Source organism: Pelodiscus sinensis, chromosome 6 (assembly GCF_052426305.1).
Source record: "Pelodiscus sinensis isolate ZL-2025 chromosome 6, ASM5242630v1, whole genome shotgun sequence".
In the NCBI taxonomy this organism is placed as follows: Eukaryota; Metazoa; Chordata; order Testudines; family Trionychidae; genus Pelodiscus; species Pelodiscus sinensis.
The window spans coordinates 10689714-10713205 of NC_143057.1; the positions used below are offsets into that span (position 1 = coordinate 10689714).

Consider the following 23492-nt stretch of genomic DNA (forward strand, 5'->3'; position numbering starts at 1 on the left):
GAAACTGATCAGCAGCTGAATCAGGACTCCTGGGGCAGAGCAGCTGGGGTGCTGCCGGGTTGGTCCAGTAGCGCCAAGGAGCGGTGCTGCGGGACCAACCGGCAGCGCCCCACCTGCTCTACCACAGGTCCCGGGCTTTGCTCCACGTCTCCCTGGTCTGCTGGGGGGGCACTAGCTGTGTCCCCCCCCCAGCAGACCAGGGAGACGCTGATCAAAGCGGCGGAGGACCCGGGCCGGACCCGCGGCCGCTTCCAGATCAGCTGGAAGCAGCCACGGGTCCGGCCGGGTCCTCCGCCGCTTTGCTCCCCGTCTCCCTGGTCTGCTGGCTCCCCCAGCAGACCAGGGAGATGGGGAGCAGCTTTTCTCGCTCCGGAGGAGGTGGGCGGTGGGACCAGGCGTCCCGCCACTCCAGTCCTCCGGGGCGAGAAAAATCCCCGTTCGTAACTGCGGATCCAACATAAGTCGGATCCGCGTAACTCGGGGACTGCCTGTATATATAATGTTAGGCATCAGGGTAGATACGATTTACAGTACTTCGTAAAGGCTGACCTTTTTTTCTTTTTGCCTCATAGTTAATTTAAGAGAGTGTGCTGGATTGGTGCTGACACCATTGCTGATAAGCCAACAGTTTACTTAGAGATGCAAGTAAATTTAAGTTGAGACATACAGTATCAAAAATAGGAAAGGACCAGGTGAGGGCAACAAAAATAAGAGGCATGGTGTGGAAAAATCTTCCTTTTTGAGGTGATACTTCTAAATGCCTAAATCTCATTTCCAAATGAGATTTAGGCTCTTAATCAATTTCGCATTATAATGCTAGGCTCAGCAATGCCAAAATACCTTTAAAAATCTGGGCCTAGCTGATTAAAATGGCTAAGTTCCTGTTTCAAAAGGGTCGATAGCACTTAGGACTTGAAGTTTTATTGAAAGTCATAGGCTCATAAATGATCTGGAGAAAAGGGTAAACATTGAGGTGGTAAAATTTGCAGATGATACTAAACTGCTCCAGAAAGTGAAGTCCAAAACAGCTTCAAATGGATCTCACAAAACTAGGTGACTGGGCAGCAAAATGGCAAATTAATTTTAATGTTGATAAATGCAAAGTAATGCATATTGGAAAACATAATCCCAACTATACATACAAAATGATGGGGACTAAATTAGCTATTGCTACTCAAAAGAGCGATCTTGGCATCATTGTGGATAGTTCTCTGAAAACATCCATTAAATGTGTGGCAGCAGTCAAAAAAGTGAACAGAATGTTAGGAAGAATTTAAAAAGGGACCAAGAATAAGACAGAGAATCTTATTGCCTCTATATGAATCCAGGGCACGCCCACATCTTGAATACTATGTGCAGATGTGGTCACCTCATCTCAAAAAAGATATCTTGGCATTGGAAAAAGTGCAGAAAAGAGCAACAAAATTAGGGGTTTGGAACAGCTGCCCTATGACAAGAGATTAAAAAGACTGGGACCTTTCAGTTTAGAAAAGAGGAGACTAAAAGTAGTCCTGGTCTGAGAAGTAAAGCGCTGACATGGATTAGAAACTGCTTAAAATACAGAAACCAAGGACCAGGAATTCATGATGAATTTTCAGCTTGGCAAAGGTTAACATTGGGTAACTAAAGGTGGAGCCCTGCGTGGATATACAATTAGTGTCTGATCTGCAAAAATGATCTGTGGATATCTGCATACACATCCATGGATATGGATACCCATGGATATAAAACAGGATTCTAGATTCAGAATTTGTATTCACTTCTCTAGCAACAAAAATGAGCCATGGATATTTGCATATATATCCACAAATGCAGATACCCATAGACATAAAGCAAATATCCATGGATTTGCAGGGCTGTACCTAAAGGCTGTCCTAGAATTGGTGTTATTTAATATGTTTACTAATGGTATGTGATTAAATAGAGATATGAGTAAACTCACAAATAGCATCAAGTTATTTCAAATTGTCAATTAAAGACTGCTGTGAGGAAATTCTAGAAACCCCAGGAAATTAAGATGAAGGGGAAGCACGTCAGATACAATTTTATGTTGACAAATGCAAAGTAATGCATATTATAAGAAATAATTGAAATTACCCATTCATATTACTAGGGTTCTTACCTGTAGCTACTTAGGAAAGAGACTTGGGCATCAGTATGAACAGCTCAGTGAAAATCTGTGCTCAGAGTGCTGTACAGAGCAAACAAAATATTATTGTTAGTAAGGATTGGGATGGAAGCTAATACTAAAATGTTCTGATGCCTTTATGTAAGTGGTAGACCTACTTCAGGGATACTGTGTTTGGTCCTGGGCTAGGTTAACACTAAGGTAGTATAGTCCTGAATTTAAGCAACAGTATCCTATTTTACTGCGTTATTGTGCTTGGTTTTATTATAGTTCAGCACTGTAAATTGTCAAATTATACCACAATTTTATACTGATATGTTCCCACCCACTCTAATCCAGAGAGCAGTGACTGGTTATTCAGCATCTTTACTTATAGGTGGGTCATTGCCTATTACTAAGGTTGCTCGTAGGGTTTAAAATTATAAGACCCTGATACCAATTGCTTATAACTTTGCCGAACTTGGCCTCTAGAGTTGAAATTTTCCCTGCTAGATATCTGCCTGAAGAATCTTTTTATAAAGTTTCAGTTAAAATGGTTCAGCCATTTCTTTGGACAAGGTTGGAAAAATAAGTTGTTTTGCAGTGTTAAAAAAATTCATGTGATCTTTTCTTTGAGAAACTATAGTACTTTGGCATGTGGTACCCTTTGTATTAGGAATCCACCTTTTCCTGTTCCCAGAAATATCTGCTTAAATTTGAAAAAGTTACAAGCATTTGAAAAATCTGTTTTTACATGTTCAGTAGTCTGAAACTTCTTTTAGTTGTGTAGCTAAAATCTCTGAAAAGTCTATCCTCACTGACCATGTTCCAGCCCATCACAGGTCCTATATGTGATGGAGGCCATGTCTATAGTAGCAAGCTCACTGATGCATCAGTGCTCTTCTAAGATCACTTGTGTAGCTGTTGTATGATGATGAGAGAGAAGCTCTCTCCTCAGCATAGCGCTGTGCACACTACGTCTTGTATGGCAAACTTATGTCATTCAAGGGACAAACTACAAACAAAAAATCACCTCAAATATTTTAAATAGAGAGGCGGGGTAAAAATACTTTAAATAAATAAATAAATGATAGTGTAAACATGGTCTGAATCACATACACCATTCTTACAGACTGACTGAGCATGCCCAGGGCTACAGAGGTGAAGGTGAGCATAATGGTCCCTTCTGACCTTAAAGTCTATGAGTCTATGAAGGTGTACATTCTCCATAATTGCTGCCCTCAGCTGCTCTGGGCCAAGGAGTTGTTGAGCATCAGAATAGAGAGCAGGGAGCCTCTCTCTCTTGTATGAACAATTGGCATGAGGAAGATACCTGATGCAAATTAGGGATGTATAATCCTGTTTAACCAGTTAACCGGTTAAACATTATATTTAATTTGTTAATTGCTTAACCAGGATCCTGCGAACAGATTAGAGTGCTCAGCATTTTGTAGGAATAAACCTGAAGTGGTGTTCTAATCTAATAAATAGCGCTTAAAGGTGTGATTAGAGGATTATGATTAGAGGATAAGGAAACTCAAAATAAATAGGAGAACGGAAAGGGGGTAAGAAAAGAAAGATGTTTTGTCGCCCACCCCCCTACCTTTATGCATAAAGTATCAGGAGAAAGGATGTTAAACCTGAGTAGATAAAGATCAAAGTCAGTGGATGGATAAGGCAGGAAGGATACCATTCAGAAAGTAGTTAGCACCTTCATTGATAAATGTTCCACCACCCCATATCTTCACTAAGTCCATAATTAATTGAATTGAATTTGCATATGTATTGTAATTCCAAGCTTTCCCTGTGGATTTTGCCTGAGGAACTGGCCTGTGACAAGACTGCCACCTTCAGATCTGTGAGATTATGGTTAGGGAAACAGAAATGTTCTGCCACTGGCTTCTGAGTATTTTCTTTACGTATATCCGATTTGTGTCCATTGATTCTTTCACGTACAGAACGTCCAGTTTGACCAATATATATAGTAGAGGCGCACTGTTGGCGTTTGAGGTGTGTCTATTTTTTCCTTCTGTCCCCTTTTTCCTTCTCCCTCCTCCCCACACTTCCCTTATTCATCCTTGGATCTAGACTTATTATACTCTGGTCCTCTGAAAAAGTGGGTTTTGCCCATGAAAGCTCATGATGCCATCTACATGTTTTGTTAGTCTATAAGGTGCTACTAGACTATTTGTGGTTTTTTAAAAAAGTTTTTTCTATTTTAATAGTGGTTTCTCCTAAGAAGTTCTGTGTGCATATGATCAATTCCATGAAGCGAAGCTTTGATTTTTTTTTTCCTTTGGCAGACTATTTTAAATATTATTCAAGATTTCCAATTTGTTTCATATAGAGTTTAATCTCAGCAAAAGCCCCATATCTTATTTACATATACATTGAGGATGAAATTGAGCACTACTAAACTTAGTATAACTGCTGAGGTCCAGGAAATTGCAATTTACATTATGTTTGAACTTGGCCTTAGCATCATTGTATTGTCATTACTAGAGCTCTGTGTATCTGCAGCTGCCAGGTAGAGAGGGGAGAGCCAGGGCAAGCCCCTGCACTGCTGGCAGGAAAGGATGCAACAAGATCCGTCTTAAATCTCCCTGAATGAGGAGACCGTGCCAACCCTGCCCCTCCTGCGTCTGGTGAGCACTGACTTGTGTAGCCCAGGCCTGGGGTCCCTGCTGCCCCTTCCCCCAGTCCCTCCTTTCATGCTGCCTGCCTTTTCCTTGCTCCCTCCTCACTCATCTGAGTTCCTTTCCTCTTTCCCTCCAGATGGTTTCCTGGGTGGATGCAAGTAAAATCCATCGCAAATTGTGGATCAGGCAATAAGTTGAGCCTGGTGGGTGCAGATTGGATGCGGATTGTTTTGTCATTAGTCATTAGTTGGCGCACTAAATTGCCTAGTAGTGTTTCAGTAATTTGTGTTATTTTCTATAGTATAGAAAATGTAAAGATATAAAAGTATATACAAGTTGAACCTCTCTAGTCTGGCACCCTCGGGACCTGACTGGTGCAGATACAGAGAATTTGCTGAGCCATGGGATGTCAGTATTGTCTAGAAGCATTACCAAAACTTCCATTCCTACTGGCCTCTTAGAAGACATTTCGGAGTAAATTAGAGCTAAATAACAGCACAGAACACTGAGCGCCAGGACTGGTGGCTGTAAACAAACTTTACAGGACCGTGGGAAACTTGGTCACATACATGATTTTAGCCAGATGTCCACATATCATGCCGGATCATGGATGTTGCCAGACCAGAGAGTGCCGGAGAGGTTCAATCTGTAATACAGCTGCCTTGTATATTTCTTGCTAAATCTGAGGTATCACACTCTGAAATTCAATGATAATGTAGCATCGTGTGAATATTTCCATACTTGAAACAAATTCTGACCTGTTGTAAATACAAGTAAAGATAACTCAATTCAGTGCAGATTGGAAGGGACCACAAAAGGTTGTCCCCTTCACTGAGGCAGGGCCAAATAAACCTAGCAGGTATTCATTCAATCTTTCTTAAAAACCTCTAATGATGGGAAATCCACAACCTTCCTTGTTAAACTATTCTACCGTTTAACTACCCTTATAGTTAGAAAGCTTTTTCTGATATCTTTTCTAGATCTCTTTTGCTTCCGACTAAATTCGCTATTCCTTGTTCTACCTTCAGTGGACATGGAGAAGAATTGATTACCATCCTCTTTATAATAACATATTGGAAGACATATCATATCAGGTCCCCTTCAGTCTTTTTTTTTTTTTTTTCAAGACTACATGTGCCTCATTGTTTTAATCATACAGATCTTCCTGCTTTGGGCAGGGAGTTGTACTCAGTGACCTGCTAAGGTATCTTCCAGCCCTATGATTCTGTGATCAGTTTTTCCAATCTTACCATTTTTGTTGCTCTCCTCTGTAATCTCTCTAGTTTGTCCACACCTTTCTTAAAATATGGCGCTCAGAACTGAACAGTCACCAAGCCTGAATTTAGCCTTTCTGTATAGTTTTGGTCACGAATCAGGCATAATTAGATTGTGTCTAATCATAATTTAAGTGCACTGTATCATTGCCAATTCTTGTTAGTCATTTTTATTGTTAAAAGAGATATAATTACAAAATAAGTTATTGTATATTTGGGTTTAATAGATTAAGGAATCAAGACAGTATGCAATAGTTTTAAATTACATAGAATGTTCTTGCAAAGAACTGTGTAAGCATCAGAATATGTTGAAAAAACTCAATTTCTGGATTTTAGGAAACCAATTTCATGCATGGAATTCCATATTAATAATGAACTAATAGAAGTTGTTCCAAGTTCGAATCCCCATTCACAGACTGACACAGAAGATGCCTATTTACTTATGAAGAATCACTACAAAGAAGAATTCACCCAAGTTGTCTGGGCTAATCCTGACTATGTCCCTGTAGTTAAAGCACAAGATCAAGGTAATTAGTCAATTTCCCTTACTTACAGTGATTCATTCATTCATTCATAATTTTTCATCTGTAGGTCACTGGTTTTAAAATAGATCAAGGCCCTGATTCTGCAAACACATATTCATTTGCTTACCCTTATACATGAGTAGTCTCATTCACTAACATTTAACTCCAATGTGCTTGCAGGATTAGAACCATCATCTGCTATTTCAGAAAGGTAATACCACTGTTTGTTGATCTTTTTGAAAGTAGTTGCTAGTCATATTCTCAGTTCAGTTCTTAATGAAGTGGTATGCAATTAACAGAAATCCCTATAAAGTTTACATTAATTGGCAGTCTCGCCAATCCAAGAACGGAATGGCCAATGGACACCAAACTATCCTACAATCATAAGTGGTAGTCGCCAAATCAGGTATACACTCATGTTGGAACAAGCATGCACTGACATTGTCTATGTTGTACTTGCTTGTTGGAAGGTTGGCAGTGTGCTCTGGAATGGCAGTATTCCAAGGTAAACTCATAGCAAGATTCCAAGGAGTGATCTCCCTCACCAGTTCAGGGTCATTGGTGAGAATCCAAATGTTGCCTTGCCTAGTGACTATAATTTGAAGAAGTGTCACTCACTGGTGAGAATGGAAGGGAAGGAGCCAACACTATTATTCCACTGGGTTCTGATCCAGGGACCTTCAAAACAGCATCTCTTATACATGGCCTAGGACCTGATACCTTTAAGTGTGCTTCCGTACCTTATTCCATTTCCTCCGTGGTCTCTACTGTGTTCACCTCTGATCCATGTCCTGTATCTCCTTTGCTAGCAAAAGTGAGTCTTTATTTTCAGCTAGTGCAATCAATGGACTTCCAGGGCTTGGCTCTGACTGCTGCACCTGACTCTTTCATAGTCAACACAGATTAAATTGCACTGCTGTCTTTTGAATGCTCCAGCAACTGGGAGCATGCCCAGCAAAGACAAGAGAGTGTGACTTCCTGTGTCCCAAAAAGCTCCTTTACCATCTCCTGGCTTACATTGTTGCCAGCCCTCCAAGATTCTCCTTCATCTTCCAAGAATTAAATATTAATCTTTAATTAAAGATTATGCCATATGATGAAACCTCTAAGAATACATTTAAACACAATTAGAAACCCTAGGTTGTTACACCCTCCTGTTGCAGTGCTCTTTAGATAAATAGAATACTGTTGTTATGGTCTGTGTCTAGCAAAGCATTTAAACACATGAATAGCCCTTTTGAGTAGAGTGGGACAACTCATATGATTGAAATTATTCATGTAATTCAGTGCTTTGCTGATTTGCGCGCTATCACATTATTATCAGCATTAAAGTGATTTTTTCAAAAATAAAGAGTGTAGACCAAACAGTCATTTAAAATGTATTTATAGAGCACTCATATACAGCATTATAATATTTAACTGCATACTTATATAATACTGTGTACTCACATCTCAAAACAAAGTGTATGATATATTTCAAAACTATGATCATTCCATTAATATGGGAGCCCATGGTGCTAAGCACTTTATAAACTAAATACAGTAAAATTCCAATAGTCCGGCATCCAGTAGTCCGGCACTCCTTGATAGTCCGGCATTAAAATGGCAAGAGCCTAGTGAGTGAGCTTCGGCAAAAAATGAGTCACAAGGTAACAGTGGCAGCAGCTGAACTGAGCAAAAAGGGTAAAAAAGGCTTAAAAAAACTAAAACATTACAGTATACTGTATACAGTATGTACAATAAAAAGGGTTAAGAACATTTTATATACAGTATATAATGTATTCAGTATATATATAACCATCTTATAGTACCTCCTGATAGTCCGGCATATTTGATAATCCGGCACAACCTAAGTCCCATAGGTTCCGGATTATTGGAAGTCTACTGTAGTTAATTTTAGAAAAAGAGAAAAAATTTTGAGAAAGAGAAACTTCTCACACCACTGCTCAGCTACCATAAGTAACTCCTGCTTTGACAGAAGATATTCTTTTGTCCCTTCAAGGTGATCATTGACTAAGGGTATGTCTAGACTACATGTCTCTGTCGCCAGAGGCATGTAGATTAGGCTACCAGACATAGGAAAATGAAGCGGTGTTTTAAATAATCGCCGCTTCATTTAAATTTACATGGCTGCCGCGCTGAGCCGACAAACAGCTGATCAGCTGTTTGTCGGCTCAGCGCGATAGTCTGGACGCGCGGGTGTCGACATCAAAGGTATTTCTCGACCACCCAGGTATGCCTCCTGGGATGAGGTTTACCTGGGTGGTTGACAAATACCTTTGATGTCGACACCCGCGCGTCCAGACTATCGCGCTGAGCCGACAAACAGCTGATCAGCTGTTTGTCGGCTCAGCGCGGCAGCCATGTAAATTTAAATGAAGCGGCAATTATTTAAAACGCCGCTTCATTTTCCTATGTCTGGTAGCCTAATCTACATGCCTCTGTCGCCAGAGGCATGTAGTCTAGACGTACCCTAAGTCAATAGCAAAAAGCTGGCAAAATGATGATCTTTCCCAAACTCCTCAGGGGACCCGAAAGGATGATCTTCAGCTTTCATTTGCTATCTCTTCCATCTCTGGTCAAAACAATTAGGAATTTCTCCCAAATATCTCATGACTGTTTTCTTCTCTTCTCATAGTGATCTTCTCTTCCTAGCCTGTGTCACCATCAGCCCCAAATTATCTTAATGAATGAAACAGGACCTCCTAACTTCTTTGGAAAAATATTAAGATTATTTAAATACTATTGAATTCCTTTAATTAAAGAAAAGAAAGAAGGAAAGAAAAACATTTTGATTGCGTGTCCACATTGGACTCAGACAACATAGCTTTGATTGTTACCACATAGGGCATTATTAGATATAGCCAAAGAGATCAGCAACAACAACAATCTGAAATATAAGATCCTAATTCATCACAACATCTTGCTAATGGTAATATCATTGCCTTTTCAGTGGGACTAAGTTATCGGGATAGTCCCTTGTAAACTCTTAAGGGTTGATTCAAATGGAACAACCTGCCTTCTCAGTCCAGCTTTTTCATCAGGAATAAAAAACCCACATCTTATACTAGAAGTACGGATGAATTCTCCGTCCAGCAATCCAATTCTTCAGGCTCCAAGGAAAGAAGCTAGGTGCCTCTTTGTTTTAGTAATAGATGAAACCTTGGAAGCTACTGCCCAAGAGAGAATGCAAAGACAGGGAGTGAGAATTAATATGATTGCAGCTATGAGCATGTTTCTGGGTATGTCTATACTACAATAAAACACCAGCAGCTGGCCCACGTCAGCTGACTGGGATTCATGGAGCTTGAGCTGTGGGTCTAAAATTGCAGTATAGATACTTGGATTAGGGTCCTAGCTTTGGGACTCTGCCCGTCATGAGATGTCAGAGAGGAGCCCAAATGTCTACATTGCAGTTTTATAGCCCCACAGCTGGAGCTGTGGTTGTTTTATTGCAGTGTAAACAAACCCAGTGTGAGTTGAGGCAGACAGCCAAGAACACAACATTGAGAAAGCTAAGAGAGAAAAAGATTTTTCTGGACAGCATGCTGACTGGAAAGAGGCTTAGAATTCTAAGTAAGGAAATTGCCTCTAATTGATTCATGTTGAGGACAGGGATACAGAGCTGTATCTATTATTTGTAAACAAACAGAATTGCATCAAAGAAAATATAGTGCTAGATGCTCAGGCCAAAAAGTGTAAGTGTATGAATGAAAAAGGACCCATTCAAATGGCTAAGGTCCATAATTCAAATTATCTTAAAATGGTTATAGCTGATGTTCTGTACTTCGCTGTTTTAAATATTTTCTTGATTTTAAATAAATCCATGGCTGTTGCCAAATGTTAAGAGTGGGAGGAGTAAATTTTATGTTATATCTATATATCTACTATATATCTGAGAGAGTTTGTCTGTCTGTGCATCTGTCTATTTGTTCAAATACTTCTTTAAAAGGATAAGAGCTAGGACCACCAAATTTGGTATGCAGCTTCCTGTTATCATAATTTAAAGTAAGATAAGGGTTTGGTTGTGCCAGGAAAATGGTATGTGCCTAGAATGGGATTGCGTCTCATAAAACCATATAGAAAAGAGACAGAATCACCAGGCAGCTAAAAGGGAGGGGCTGCTTGGGGGTGCACCTCCCCCCTTCCAGGACTACTCAAGCCCGAAGCCTCCCACTTTCCAGGCATCCTTTAGGGAAGGAAAAGAGGGCTGAAACTGTTCCTCCTCCCCCAGTTTGCATGGTGACATTGCCGGATGTTCTCCTTTGTCAGGAAGCCAGGGGAAAATGCATCAGTTTGCAGCATTCCTCATTCTGGCTGGAGAGCACTGGGGGGAGATGAACCTGGACCTGGACCTGCCCCAGCTGAGAGACATGCACCCCTTCCCTGGCTGTGCCTGCTGGAGCTTCAGCAGCCAAAGGGAGGCACTTTTCACCTAGTCCAGAACAATGACTTCAATGAAGAAAAATATTGAAATAAAGTCCCACGCAACATCTGGTCAATCTTCTAATACATTATACTGTAGAGATGAAGAACATAAGAGTACTTCATTCCCAGCAAAGGGAATACACTTAGCCAAACACTGGACTCATTTATATGTATAAATTACCCAACAAAACCCTATTTGTAGTTTATTTAGCATAATTGATGGCACTGGTACACAAATGAGGACGTGAATAGAGATTTTGTTAATATAGTCTTCTTTAAAAAAATCCAGGGGGCTGGGAAATCAGTGCTTGCCAAATGAAACATAAAAAGATTGTTTTAAGATCCTAAAAGAGCTTTACAAACAATGAACATTTAAAATCAAATTTAAAAATTGTTATATTGAAAATAGCTATCCTTTTACACAATTTTAACTGTTTAGATATTTTAATCCTTTTTAAAATTTCTTGCTATTGCATAATTATTTTTCTCATCTTGTTCAAGATTTATATATTGCAGATGAACTTATTTTTATTGATCATTTGGAAGAATATCGTAAACAGCTACCTACTCTGCATACCCTCTTGGGCAGACTAAAAATTTTCTTAGTGAAGGATCCCCTCTTAAATTGTAAAGGACAGACTTTGACAGAAGACAATCTTTTCAGGTACTTACATAGTTGTTATATATTTTTGTACACAAAATCTCTTCCCCTTGTAGGTATCTGGATCGTAAGTATGATTACCATTTTAACATCTTAATTCCTAATATTTCATTATGAAATGTGTTCAGCTATGATTTTTTTATACTTGTAATGAAATAAGATATTTAATTGGTTTTAAAACTTAATCTCTTTCCGGGAGTCCAGGGGTGAAATAGTGGCTCTAGTGAAGTCAATGGAAAACTGAATTAAGTGGAGATGGAAATTCATCCCAGCAGTGAAGTCTACAGGGAAAGACTCTTTAGTTTTGTTTCCTGAGACTGTTCTCTGGTTATAAGTATTCAGGCAAGGTCTATTTTAGACTTGGAAGTTTGGCTTAGCACGCAACTTCAGCTACGTAAATAACATAGCTGGAGCCGACATACCATATGCTGAGCTTGGTGCCATCTTCACAATGGGAGATCAATAGGAGCAAATGCTTCAGTTGGCTTCCCTTGATCCTCACAACTGTAAAGATTACCAGTGCTGACCAGGGGCACCTTCACTCTTTACTAAATCCAGTAAATCAAACTTCAGAAGATCGATTGCAGATACAGCAAGTAGAGGCATGGCCTCATTTACTTCCTCCATGCCCACCTCCATTTTACTGGATCTTAATCAAGAAAGGTGTCCTTTTTTCAAATGTTTGAGCAAAGTAGTTGTTTTTAATGTAGTGAGAAATATGTTTGCAATATACTGACTAAATTTTGTCATGAATTACACCGTGCAGCAGTATTCCATGTAATTTCCATTTAAATTAGTGGGGTTCATCATCACATAGGCAAGTCAGGACTGGCTCCATAGGTGCTGACTGCTGCCTCTGCCTTTGAAATGTACAAGAAGTAGTGCTTCATATGGCTGTAGAGATCCATCTAGATTCATCACAGAATTAGGACCAAGGTGTTGAAAAGCATTTTCTCTTCTATTTACGTTATCTGTCAGTAGGCACCAGCTCATGATTTGGGCTTTAGTGATTTATACTCCTCAACCAAAGTTATTATATCTAGGAGGTAGTAGTGGTGCTTCAGTGTTAGTGTGGAAGTGTACTTCCTGAACAATGCTGTCTTTCATAGCCATAAAGCCTTTAAAGACACGGGAGGACAGGGCACTGGGAAACTGACTGCATTCTCTTTGACTTCCATTGCTCCTTCATCTCTGGTCTACACTGGGGGATAAGTTTGAAATAAGATACACAATGTCAGCTACGTTAATTGCATATCTTGAATCAAAGTATCTTACTCTACCTTCGACTTCTCTTACTCCTCATAGAAGCAGGACTATCAGCATCGATAGGAGAACCTTCTCAATTCGAATTAGCGTGTCTTCACTAGACTCACTAAATCAAACCCCAGAAAATCGACTGTGGCTGCTTCAATCTTATCTAGTGTAGACGTGGCCTCACCGAGCCAAATGTTAACCTAGTTCTTCCTTTTTATTTTTTGTATTTATAGAGGTAAACTGATAGGCTTTTAAGAGCATTTTTAGATTTTAATTTTATTTATTATTAAACATACTCTGATTTATTTCATTGCATTAAATACATTCACAGTGATTCACAGAAAAAAAAATAAATGTTTAAAAAAACTGAAGGAATCAAGCATTTTGATTTGTACTAAATTATAGAAGCTCTTAATATATTAGAAAAATGTATTTTGGTAAGGAAATGAGACTCTACAATTCTTCAGCGGAAAGCAATTTCAAATGAAATTGAATGTTATGACAACGATTAATTCTAAAACTGATCTACCGTAAAAATATGCAGAGATCTTATAAATTATTTTTTTCTCTTCTGTACATAAATTAGCAGTTAGTAGAGAGTATGATGAAAAGGCATTTCAGGTTAATGTTCACATTATAGCATGCCTTAGAATTGTTTTTCTAGAAAATGGTAGGTTTTTAATAATTTTTCCTGACATGTATCAAGGTTACTAGTCAAACTTTGTATTACAAATATAAAATAACAAACTAAAGAGAAGTCACTTATGCTATTTTCCTGATCTTTTATAGGGAATGTTTGACTTTCCAAAGCAATTCAGAGACACATGAAAAAGAACCATGTGGCGTCAAGGAAATTTTTTGTCAAATGTCTTTAAAGGATGAGGAGGTATTAAAAATAAGTTTTATCCCACTGATTTTAGTGACTGTTGCCTAATACACTTACCAATATAGTTAACTGTCTTCTGACTTAAAAGTGACCTGTAAGTCACTTTAACAGAATTCCCTGAATTATTGCAAAATGTGCCAAATGCCTCCTTTAAGCCAAGATAAAAAGAGTATTGGTTTAAACTGGGTTTTTTGGTTTTATTTTCTTGGACTCCTGTAGTGAGAAGCCCCACTTGGGGTGTCTATATTTATGCTGTGATCAGATGCATGACCATATGCTAGGTTGGTGACATTAGATCAAAAATGGAAACTAAGTAGAGTGAGGGTCTACCCTTTGTGTGGTGGGGGAAGGGATGCATATGGAAGGGAAAGAGAAGATTCAGGTAAGTGCCTTTTTTACTATTATGCTTAATTTTGCATCACTTTAAAATAATACTTCTTCGACTGCTGGTTCATGTGCATTCCACTCAGGTATCCATGCACTCATGTGCATGGTAGCCAGAAGATTTTTCCCCTAGCAGCAGCTACCTGTAGGTAGGTCTAGACATCTCCTGGAGTTATGCCTGCATTGTGCCCAGTATAGAGCCCTGCCGACCCACCCCCCTTCTCCGTTCCTTCAAGTCGACTCCTGCCCACAGGGAAGGATTGCCAAGTCCAGCCTCACAAGAACCTACCCATGAGTTCCACCTCCCTTTGACTCCAGAGATTTCAATGTAGCTACAGAGCTGCTCCACCTCTTGGCACTGTTCTCTCTTCCCAGGGGGAATTCGTGCCTTTGAGGGGAAAGCTGACTATGGTGCTGGGATAGGCCCAGTATCTTCATCAGTCCTTAAGTCCTAGGTGCCAACAGTCAGTGCCTAAAAATACACTCCTGTGAGATCTTTCATGGATACTTCAGAGTCTAAGGTCCTGCAGCAGTAGGAGCAGAAGCTCTTCATCGACCCAGGACCATCACCGTTACCCAGCACCATGGCCAGCACAATGGCAGCCTCCTGCACAGTGGCCCTTTTAGACTTCCTGGTCTTTTTATCAAAGCAAAGGTCGTATCAACCATGTTCATGCCCCCTTCAGCACCACCAGCTCCACCTGATGCTAGCATACTAATGCTTTTAGCACTGATACAGTTGACACCAACTCTGTTCCTGTTTGTCTTGGCACCATCCCCAGCTCCATCATTGGACTGATAACAGTTCTGACACCACCAACGCTGTGGCATCGATCATCAATTCAACGTCAAGCACAACTTTGGCACCAGCAGTTTCCACACTGGTTTATGTGTCCCAGCACAGAGAGGCACAGCACCATTTAGTAGGTCATGCACTTACAAGACTCAGGTGTGTTGGGACCCCATGGGTGTAGAGGACAAGGAGCAGCCACTGATTGGGACCCCTTCACCAGGCAAGGCACTGGCAGACATGACCACCACTCCACCATTGGAGGATAACAGCGTCCTACAACAACTGTTGTGGTGGATTGCCCAAGACCTGGGCATTCAGACAGAGGAAGTTGCGGAGACTGGAGACCCAGCAGTGGACATGCTTTCCCCTTCTGCCTCTGCTCACATGGCTTTGCCCCTCATTAAGACTATCTCAAACACTACTAAGACCTTTTGGCAGATCCCTGCCTCAGTGCCTCCCATAGCTAAATGCAATGAGAGGTGCTACTTTGTGTTCCCCAAGGGATATGAGCACTTGTATACTTCATCTCCTGTCCAATTCTCTCATGGTTGATACGGCCAGCCAACATATGCATCAGGCCTTCCAGGGTACCTCCCTGAAAAATTGGAGTCTAGACCCGTGGTGTCCAACCAGTTCCGAAGCAGTAGCCACACTCAACCGGCCAAATAGCCACATTGTTCAAGCCAACTAGCCATACTCAACTGGCCAAATAGACACATGTGGCTAGTGGCTAGTTTGTTAGACACCCTGGGTCTAGACTTTTATGGCAGAAAAGTCTATTCCACTGGAAGATTGCAACTCAACATCTCCACCAGCAGGCAACCGTTAGCAGGTTCTGCCACAGCACTTGCAGTGCAATGGCAAAATTTGCAGGGCTATTGCTGCAACATTCCCATGCTGAGTTTTCAGCCCTGGTGGAGAAAGGGAAGTTCATCTCTCATGACTGGTTACAAGCTGTATTGAATTCAGTAGATGCGGCTACTCACATCATGGACATAGGCTTTGCCATGCAGAGGAGCACCTGGCTTCAAGTCCCAGGCCTGCTACATGAGGTGCAACAAACTATTCTAGGCCTCCCCTTTGAAGGCATGGCTCTGTTCTCAGACAAAATGGATAAAAGGCTGCAAAGCCTGAAGGACTCAAAAGCTACTTTTACATTGCTAGGCCTCCATACTCACACTACAAAGTGGAGGCACTTTAAAAGGCACCCACATCCATGCTTCCACTACCCACAGATCTGTCAGGAAGGATTGCGTAGGAGGAATAGGGGCAGTAGGAAATGGCCGTACCCATTCTCAGGCCAGCAAAAACTTTCATGAGGCCAGAGGCAGGCCTTTTGAAGGGGTGGCTGAGCATGACATTACTTTGTAGAACCCCAACTGGATCCACCCTACCTTACCTTCTGATCCTGACTATCTTCTTTCTATTGTGTATAGTCCCATATTACTTTAGATCACTGGGTGCTTTGCATAGTAGAAAGGAGATACTCCATCTGGTTCTGTACCCTTTCACATGCCCTCCTCCCCCCTTCCCTGTCCCTCTACAGGGACTCTTTTCACAATCAGTTTCTTAATCAGGAGATGCAGTAATTCCTTTCCCTTGGGACACTGCAGGAGGTTCCTCAGGACCACAGGAGCAAGGGTTTTTAATCCTTGTATTTTCTAATACTGAAAGCCCATGGGTGGCCTCAAGCTGCAACCATTTCTGGCACTAGTGGCAGATGCCTCAAACTTGGGATGGGGAGCCTGACTTCCCTTGGAATCTACCCTGCCACTTAAGATCTCTGGTCTCAGGTTGACTTGGCTCTCCATATCAAAGTCAGAGAACCAGTGGTAGTGTACCTGATATGCCAGACCTTCCAGACACACTTAGGGAATGTCTACACTAGCCCCCTTGTTCGAACTAGGGAGGCTAATGTAGGCATTTGAAGTTGCAAATGAAGCCCAGGATTTAAATATCCCGGGCTTTATTTGCATCTTCCCATCCGGGTGCCATTTTTAAATCCCCTTAGTCTGAACTAACTGTTACACGAGGTGTAACAGTTAACTCAAACTAAGGACTTAGTTCGAGTTAACGTTTGACTGCCGCGTGTAGCCGCGGGCAGTTAGTTAGGACTAAGGGGATTTAAAAATGGCGCCTGGATGGGAAGATGCAAATAAAGCCCAGGATATTTAAATCCCGGGCTTCATTTGCAACTTCGAATGCCTACATTAGCCTCCCTAGTTCGAACTAGGGGGCTAGTGTAGACATACCCTTAGGAGGGCATTGCCTATCAGTTTTGATGGACAACACAGCAGTATCATTCTATATCAACAAACTGTTCCCTATACTATGAAGCCTTCACATTGTGGGACTTCTGTGTAGAACAGAGGTGGGCAGGAATTTTTTATGTGGAGCTACTCCAAGAACTTGTGGTCCAGGACTGCACTCTTCCATGATAATAATGGAAGAAGTTAAGGTCTGGGGTGGAGGTTGGGTGCAGAAGGGAGCTCAGGGTAGGGGATTGGGGTGTAGGAGATTGTGTGGTATCTGGGAGGGAGTTTGGGGGTGGGGAGCAGAGGCTTAGGGGAGGGAGGGACTGGAGTGCCAGAAGCAGGCTCTAGTTGGGAGACGCTCACTAGGTGGCTCCCAGCCGGCAGCCCAGGAGGTGCCTCAAACCCCAGAGGTGCGGTACTTTGCACTCTGCCTGTGCCACAGGCACGGCCCAGGCAGCTCTCATTGGCCAGTTTCCAGGGGCTCATAATGCTCAGAGAAGCACATGGCCCCTGCATCCAGTCATTTTGACTGGCATGCTGTGGCATGGAAGGCAGTGATCCTACTCAAAGCTTCTGCTAGGCTGCAGGCCAGATCTGGCGGTTTGGTGTTCTGGATCCAGCCCATGGGTGTCAGCCGATGGTCAGGGCAGTGTGTGTGTGTGTGTGTGTGTGTGTGTGTATTACACCCGAGTCTTCAACTGCTGGGACACAAGGCTCCGTTGCAGTGGGTAGTCTAGGAGAGACTGATGGGCGCCCCCAAGGAGTTTAACATCCGTGTCTTTGTCCGCTAGGATTGGGATCCCTTCGTGGAGGGTAGCCAACAGGCTGACAGATGCCTCAGAGTTTATTGGAAGAGCTTATTACATCTCAGATTTTGATTGCTTGGATACAGGATCCCTTCGCAGCGGGCAGCCTAGGGAAGACTGAGAGATGCCCCTACGGATCTGTCCTCTGGAAGCGACACGATCCAAATGCCCCAGCTCTTCCTATATCTGTCCCTTATGACCGGCTGAAGTTCTTTTAAATTGTGCTTGGTTCTGTTACAGCAACTGAAGGAGTCAGGTTCAAGCTTAAACAGTTACAGGTTTATTAAAGAAGCTTATAAATCATATGCTATTTCTTAACTGCTAGCAAATACAGATCTTAAGGTTACACAGGAAGAAGGAAGATAGAAGATAATGGTCCCAAGTGACAGCTTAATCTTTAAAGAGCTCTATTCTATGCATGCTCTATAACAAAAGGACAAATATGGGTACAATTTTTACCCCCTTCTGCATCACTCGGTCCCAGCGTGTCAGGCCAGGATCGGTCCCTCAATTTCTCGGAAAGACGAAATACAAGGTGGGCATCTCTGTGGACCTCAGGAGGTCAATCACCTAACCCGACCAGCAGATAGATGGTAGTGAGTGTGCTGCTGGACCCATCTTTATACCCCTGGGGTCACGTATTTCTCTTTCTTATCTGTGATACCAAATGGTGCTGATCCGTCTTTGTGACGCCAGTTCTTACAAGGGAGTTGTGAACTTAATTTACACTTGAAAGAGAGAGAACTAAATTGGGAGTACTGGGCATTCTTTTCTCAGTGGGAGATTCCTCTCCCAGGGACGACTGTGTGTGATCATATCAATATAGGTACTAGCCAGGGCAGTTCTCGCAGACTCGAGGTCAGTTTATTGCCTTGATCATTCTTTCTCATATCTATGTTTTCAGTTTACCCAGGGTCAGATGAGCCAGCATATCCGTGCCTTGTGTTGAGGCTTCAAAGACTATGCTGATTTTTATTGCTCCTTTTCTGTCCTGTATACAGGCACCTCAGAGGGGCAAACAAGATGGATGTGACAGAGGGGTGGCCTGTCTGGCTACAATGGGCCAGATATTGCCTGCCTTTGGTGTAAAACATGTAATACACCTGCAAACATCGTACTTCACAGGATTGCAGAATGAGCTGGTGGAACACCTCAGCAGGTCATTTCATGGACATGAGTGGTCTTTTTGCCTGGGTGTCATGCATTCAGTCTTCCAGAGGTGGAGATTTCCCCAAATAGATCTTTTCACCACCTGATACAACAGGAAGTGCCAGCAGTTCTGCCTCCTTCCAAAACCACAGTCTAGGCTCCAGCATGGAGGAGCTGCTTCCTATACATCTTTCTGCCCATACCACTTGTCCACAAAGTACAAGATTTGGAGGGATTGAGGTCAGGTAATTTTGATATCGTTAGTGTGACCCTGTCAACAGTGGTACACATTCCTTCTGGACTTGTCAGTGGAGGCCCAGATACACATACCACTCTTCCCAGATCTTAGAACAGGGGTTCCCAAACTTTTTGACACTGGGGACCAGTAAATCCATTCACGAGCTTTTGGCGGACGGATAACATTTATTTTCATATTAGCGTATTAATTAAGCAAATGATGAATATTCAAATAAATTGTTTCTGGTCCTCTCAAAGCCCCCAATGCCAACTTTAGCCCACAGAAAAGTCAGTTGGGGCCACGCAAATGAGATACAAAAACACAACCCCTCCAAACACCTCAATCCTCACTAATGTGGCCCCAACTGTGCTTGTGGGTGCTGGGACAGAGTTCTGGGGAAGGATGCCAATATGTGCTGGGGCAGGGGATAGGGTGCTTGTGGATGCTAGGGCAAGGGATTGGGTGCTGGGACAGGGTACTTGTGGGAGTCGGGGGGGGAGGGGACAGGGGCTGATACCTGGGGATCCTGTAACTGCCAAGGCCCAGGAAGTGTGTGGGCTGCTCCCCCGTCCCCCAAACAGCAGCACAGTACCTGTCATACAGGGTCTGATACCTTCCTGCTTGGGGGGGAGGGGAAATCCTGGACTGCGCCTGCCCCAACCGCTCAGGCAGCACACACCTTGCTCCTTCGCTCCCCAGGGCAGCACGCGCTGCCCGAGCAGCTGGAGTTGGTGCCGTCCCAGATCCCCACCCACTCCCCCGCGTGCAGGAAGGCAGCAGGGGAACAAAGTCCCCAGCGCACGATGGGCCGCTTTATCGGCTGGCGCCGGGCGTTCTGCTTTGGTACGCACAGCCTTCTCCCTGGGTCCTAGCATCTGCCAGATCTAGCCCCACCGCCTGGGAGCATGCTCGACAGAGACGCCGCGGCGGCGGGCTCTCTGCCAAAACTTTTTCTGAGGACCATTACTTTTTTTTTAAGGACCGGTACCGGGCCGCGGACCACACTTTGGGAAACGCTGCCTTATAACATAAAACCAGTCACCTCCAGTATCTGAGCCTCCATTCACTGTGCTTTACAGTGTGGAAGCTCCATGGTTAAACCCCTCAGGTCTTTCCTGCTCCAACCCGGTCAGACAAATCTTACTTGGCAGCAGGAAACCCTCTATAAGAGCCACCTACATGCTAAATGGAAGAGATTTTGTTTGGTCAGTGCAACATAGCTCACCCCCCGGTGCTGGCCTCAGTGCCACTTATTATAGACTACCTCTTAAACAGCAAGGACTTTCAATCTTTTCCATAAAGGTTCATTTAGCCGCCATATCGTGACTTGCCCCGCCAAACATCCGTGCCAAATTGGGTAAAGAATGTGAGTGAGGCCAAACAACAAAAATTAAGATATTTGTACACCAATGTGAGGAGCCCAGGTAACAAAATGGAGGAACTAGAGCTATTGGTCCAGGATGTGAAACCAGATATTATAGGAATAACAGAAACATGGTGGAATACTAGGCATGACTAGAGTACAGGTATTGAAGGGTATGTGCTGTTTAGAAAAGACAGAAATAAAGGTAAAGGTGGCAGAGTAGCATTGTATATCAATGATGAGGTAGATTGTAAAGAAATAAAAAGTGATGGCATGAAGAAAACAGTCTTTCTGGGCAAAAATCACATTGGGGAAGAAAACTATCAGATCCTCTCCTGGGATAGTGGTTGGGGTGTGCTATAGCCCACCGTGATCTAATTTGGATATGGATAGAGACCTCTTTAATGTTTTTAATGAGGTAAATACTCATGGAAACTGTGTAATCATATGAGACTTCAACTTTCCAGATATAGACTGGAGAACAAGTGCTAGTAATAATAATAGGGCTCAGATTTTCCTAGATGTGATAGCTGATGAATTCCTTCATCAAGTAGTTGCTGAACCAACAAGGGGGGCTGCCATTTTAGATTTGGTTTTGGGGAGTAGTGAGGACCTCATAGATGAAATGGTTGTAGGGGACAACCTTGGCTCAAGGATAAACAAAAATAAATCTGAGACTAGGGTTTTTGATTTCAAAAGGGCTAACTTTAATAAATTAAGGAAATTAGTTAGGAAGTTGATTGGACTAAAGAATGTATGGATCTAAAGGTGGAGGAGGCCTGGGATTATTTTAAGTTAAAGTTGCAGAAGCTATCAGAAGCCTGTATCCCAAGAAAGGGGAAAAAATTTATAGGCAGGTGTTTTAGACCAAGCTGGATGAGCAAGCATCTCAGAGAGGTGATTAAGAAAAAGCAGAAAGCATATAAGGAGTGGAAGATGGGAGGGACCAGCAAAGAAAGCTACCTTATTGAGGTTAGAGCATGTAGGAACAAAGTGAGACAGGCTAAAAGTCATGTAGAGTTGGACCTTGCAAAGGAAATTAAAACTAATAGTAAAAGGTTTTATAGCCATATAAATAGGAAAAAAAAAGAAGAAGTAGGACCCCTAATTACTGAGGATGGAGTGGAGGTTAAGGATAATCTAGGCATGGCCCAATATCTAAACAAATACTTTACTTCAGTCTTTAATGAGGCTAATGAAGAGCTTAGGGATAATGGTAACATAACAAATGGGAATAAGGATATGGAGGTAGATATTATCATATCCAAGGTAAAAGCCAAACTTGAACAGTTTAATGGAAGTAAATCGGGGGGCCCAGATAATCTTCATCCAAGAATATTAAAGGAACTGGCACATGAAATTGCAAGTCCATTAGCAACATTTTTTAATAACTCTCTAAACTCAAGGGTTGTACCATTTGACTGGAGAATTGCTAATATAATTCCTATTTTTAAGGAAGGGGGAAAAAAGCGACCCGGGTAACTATAGGCCTGTTAGTTTGACATCTGTAGTATGCAAGATCTTGGAAGAAATTTTGTAGGAGAAAGTAGTTAGAGACATTAAGGTTAATGGCAATTGGGACAAATTACAACATGGTTTTACAAAAGGTAGATCGTGCCAAACCAACCTGATTTCCTTTTTTGAGAAAGTAACAGATTTTTGTAGATAAAGGAAATGCAGTGGATCTAATCTACCTCAATTTTAGTAAGTCATTTGATACAATACCACATGAGGAATTATTGGTTAAATTGGAAAAGATGGGGATCAATATGAAAATTGAGAGATGGATAAGCAATTGGTTAAAGGGGAGACTACAGCAGGTCATACTGAAAGGTGAACTGTCAGGTTGGAGGAAGGTTACTAGCGGAGTTCCTCAGGGATCAATTTTGAGGCCAATTGTATTTAATCTTTTTATTACTGACCTTGGCACCAAACGTGGGAGTGTCCTGATAAAATTTGCGGATGACACAAAGTTGGGAGGTATTGCCAATTCAAAAAAGGATCGGGATATCATACAGGAAGATCTGGATGACCTTGTAAATTGGAGTGATAGCAATAGAATGAAATTTAATAGTCAGAAGTGTAAGGTTATGTATTTAGGGATTAATAACAAGAATTTTAGTTATAAGCTGGGGACACATCAGTTGGAAGTAACGGAGGAGAAGCAGGACCTCGGAGTCCTGGTTGTATAGGATGACTATGAGCCCGCATCGTGACATGGCCGTGAAAAAGGCTAATACGGTCTTGGGATGCATTAGGCGAGGTATTTCCAGTAGGGATAAGGAGGTGTTAGTGCCATTATACAAGGCATTGGTGAGACATCATTTGGAATACTGTGTGCAGTTCTGGTCTCCCATGTTTAAGAAGGATGAATTCAAACTGGAACAGGTACAAAGAAGGGCCACTAGGATGATCCAAGGAATGGAAAACCTGTCTTATGAAAGGAGACTTAGGGAGCTTGCCTTGTTTACCTTAACCAAAAGAAGGCTGAGGGGAGACATGATTGCTCTCTTTAAATATATTAGAGGGATAAATACCAGGAAAGGAGAGGAATTATTTAAGCTTAATACCAGTGTGGACACAAGAACAAATGGATATAAGCTAGATAGTAGGAAGTTTAGACTTGAAATTAGATGAAGGTTTCTAACCATTAGAGGAGTGAAGTTCTGGAACAGCCTTCCAAGGGAAGTAGTGGGGGCAAAAGACCTATCTGGCGTCAAGATTAAGCTAG

The 23492-nt window shown here is 42.1% G+C and overlaps 1 protein-coding gene across 1 annotated transcript in view; it reads left to right on the forward strand.

The window, feature by feature from the left end:
• SHOC1 (shortage in chiasmata 1) overlaps positions 1-23492 on the forward strand; it is a 102151-nt gene that overhangs the window by 8006 nt on the left and 70653 nt on the right. Inside the window, exons 4-6 of the mRNA XM_089779459.1 lie at positions 6357-6547; positions 11474-11636; positions 13677-13773. Of these exons, the coding sequence (XP_089635585.1) occupies positions 6357-6547; positions 11474-11636; positions 13677-13773 (451 nt within the window). The remainder of the gene's footprint in view (positions 1-6356; positions 6548-11473; positions 11637-13676; positions 13774-23492) is intronic.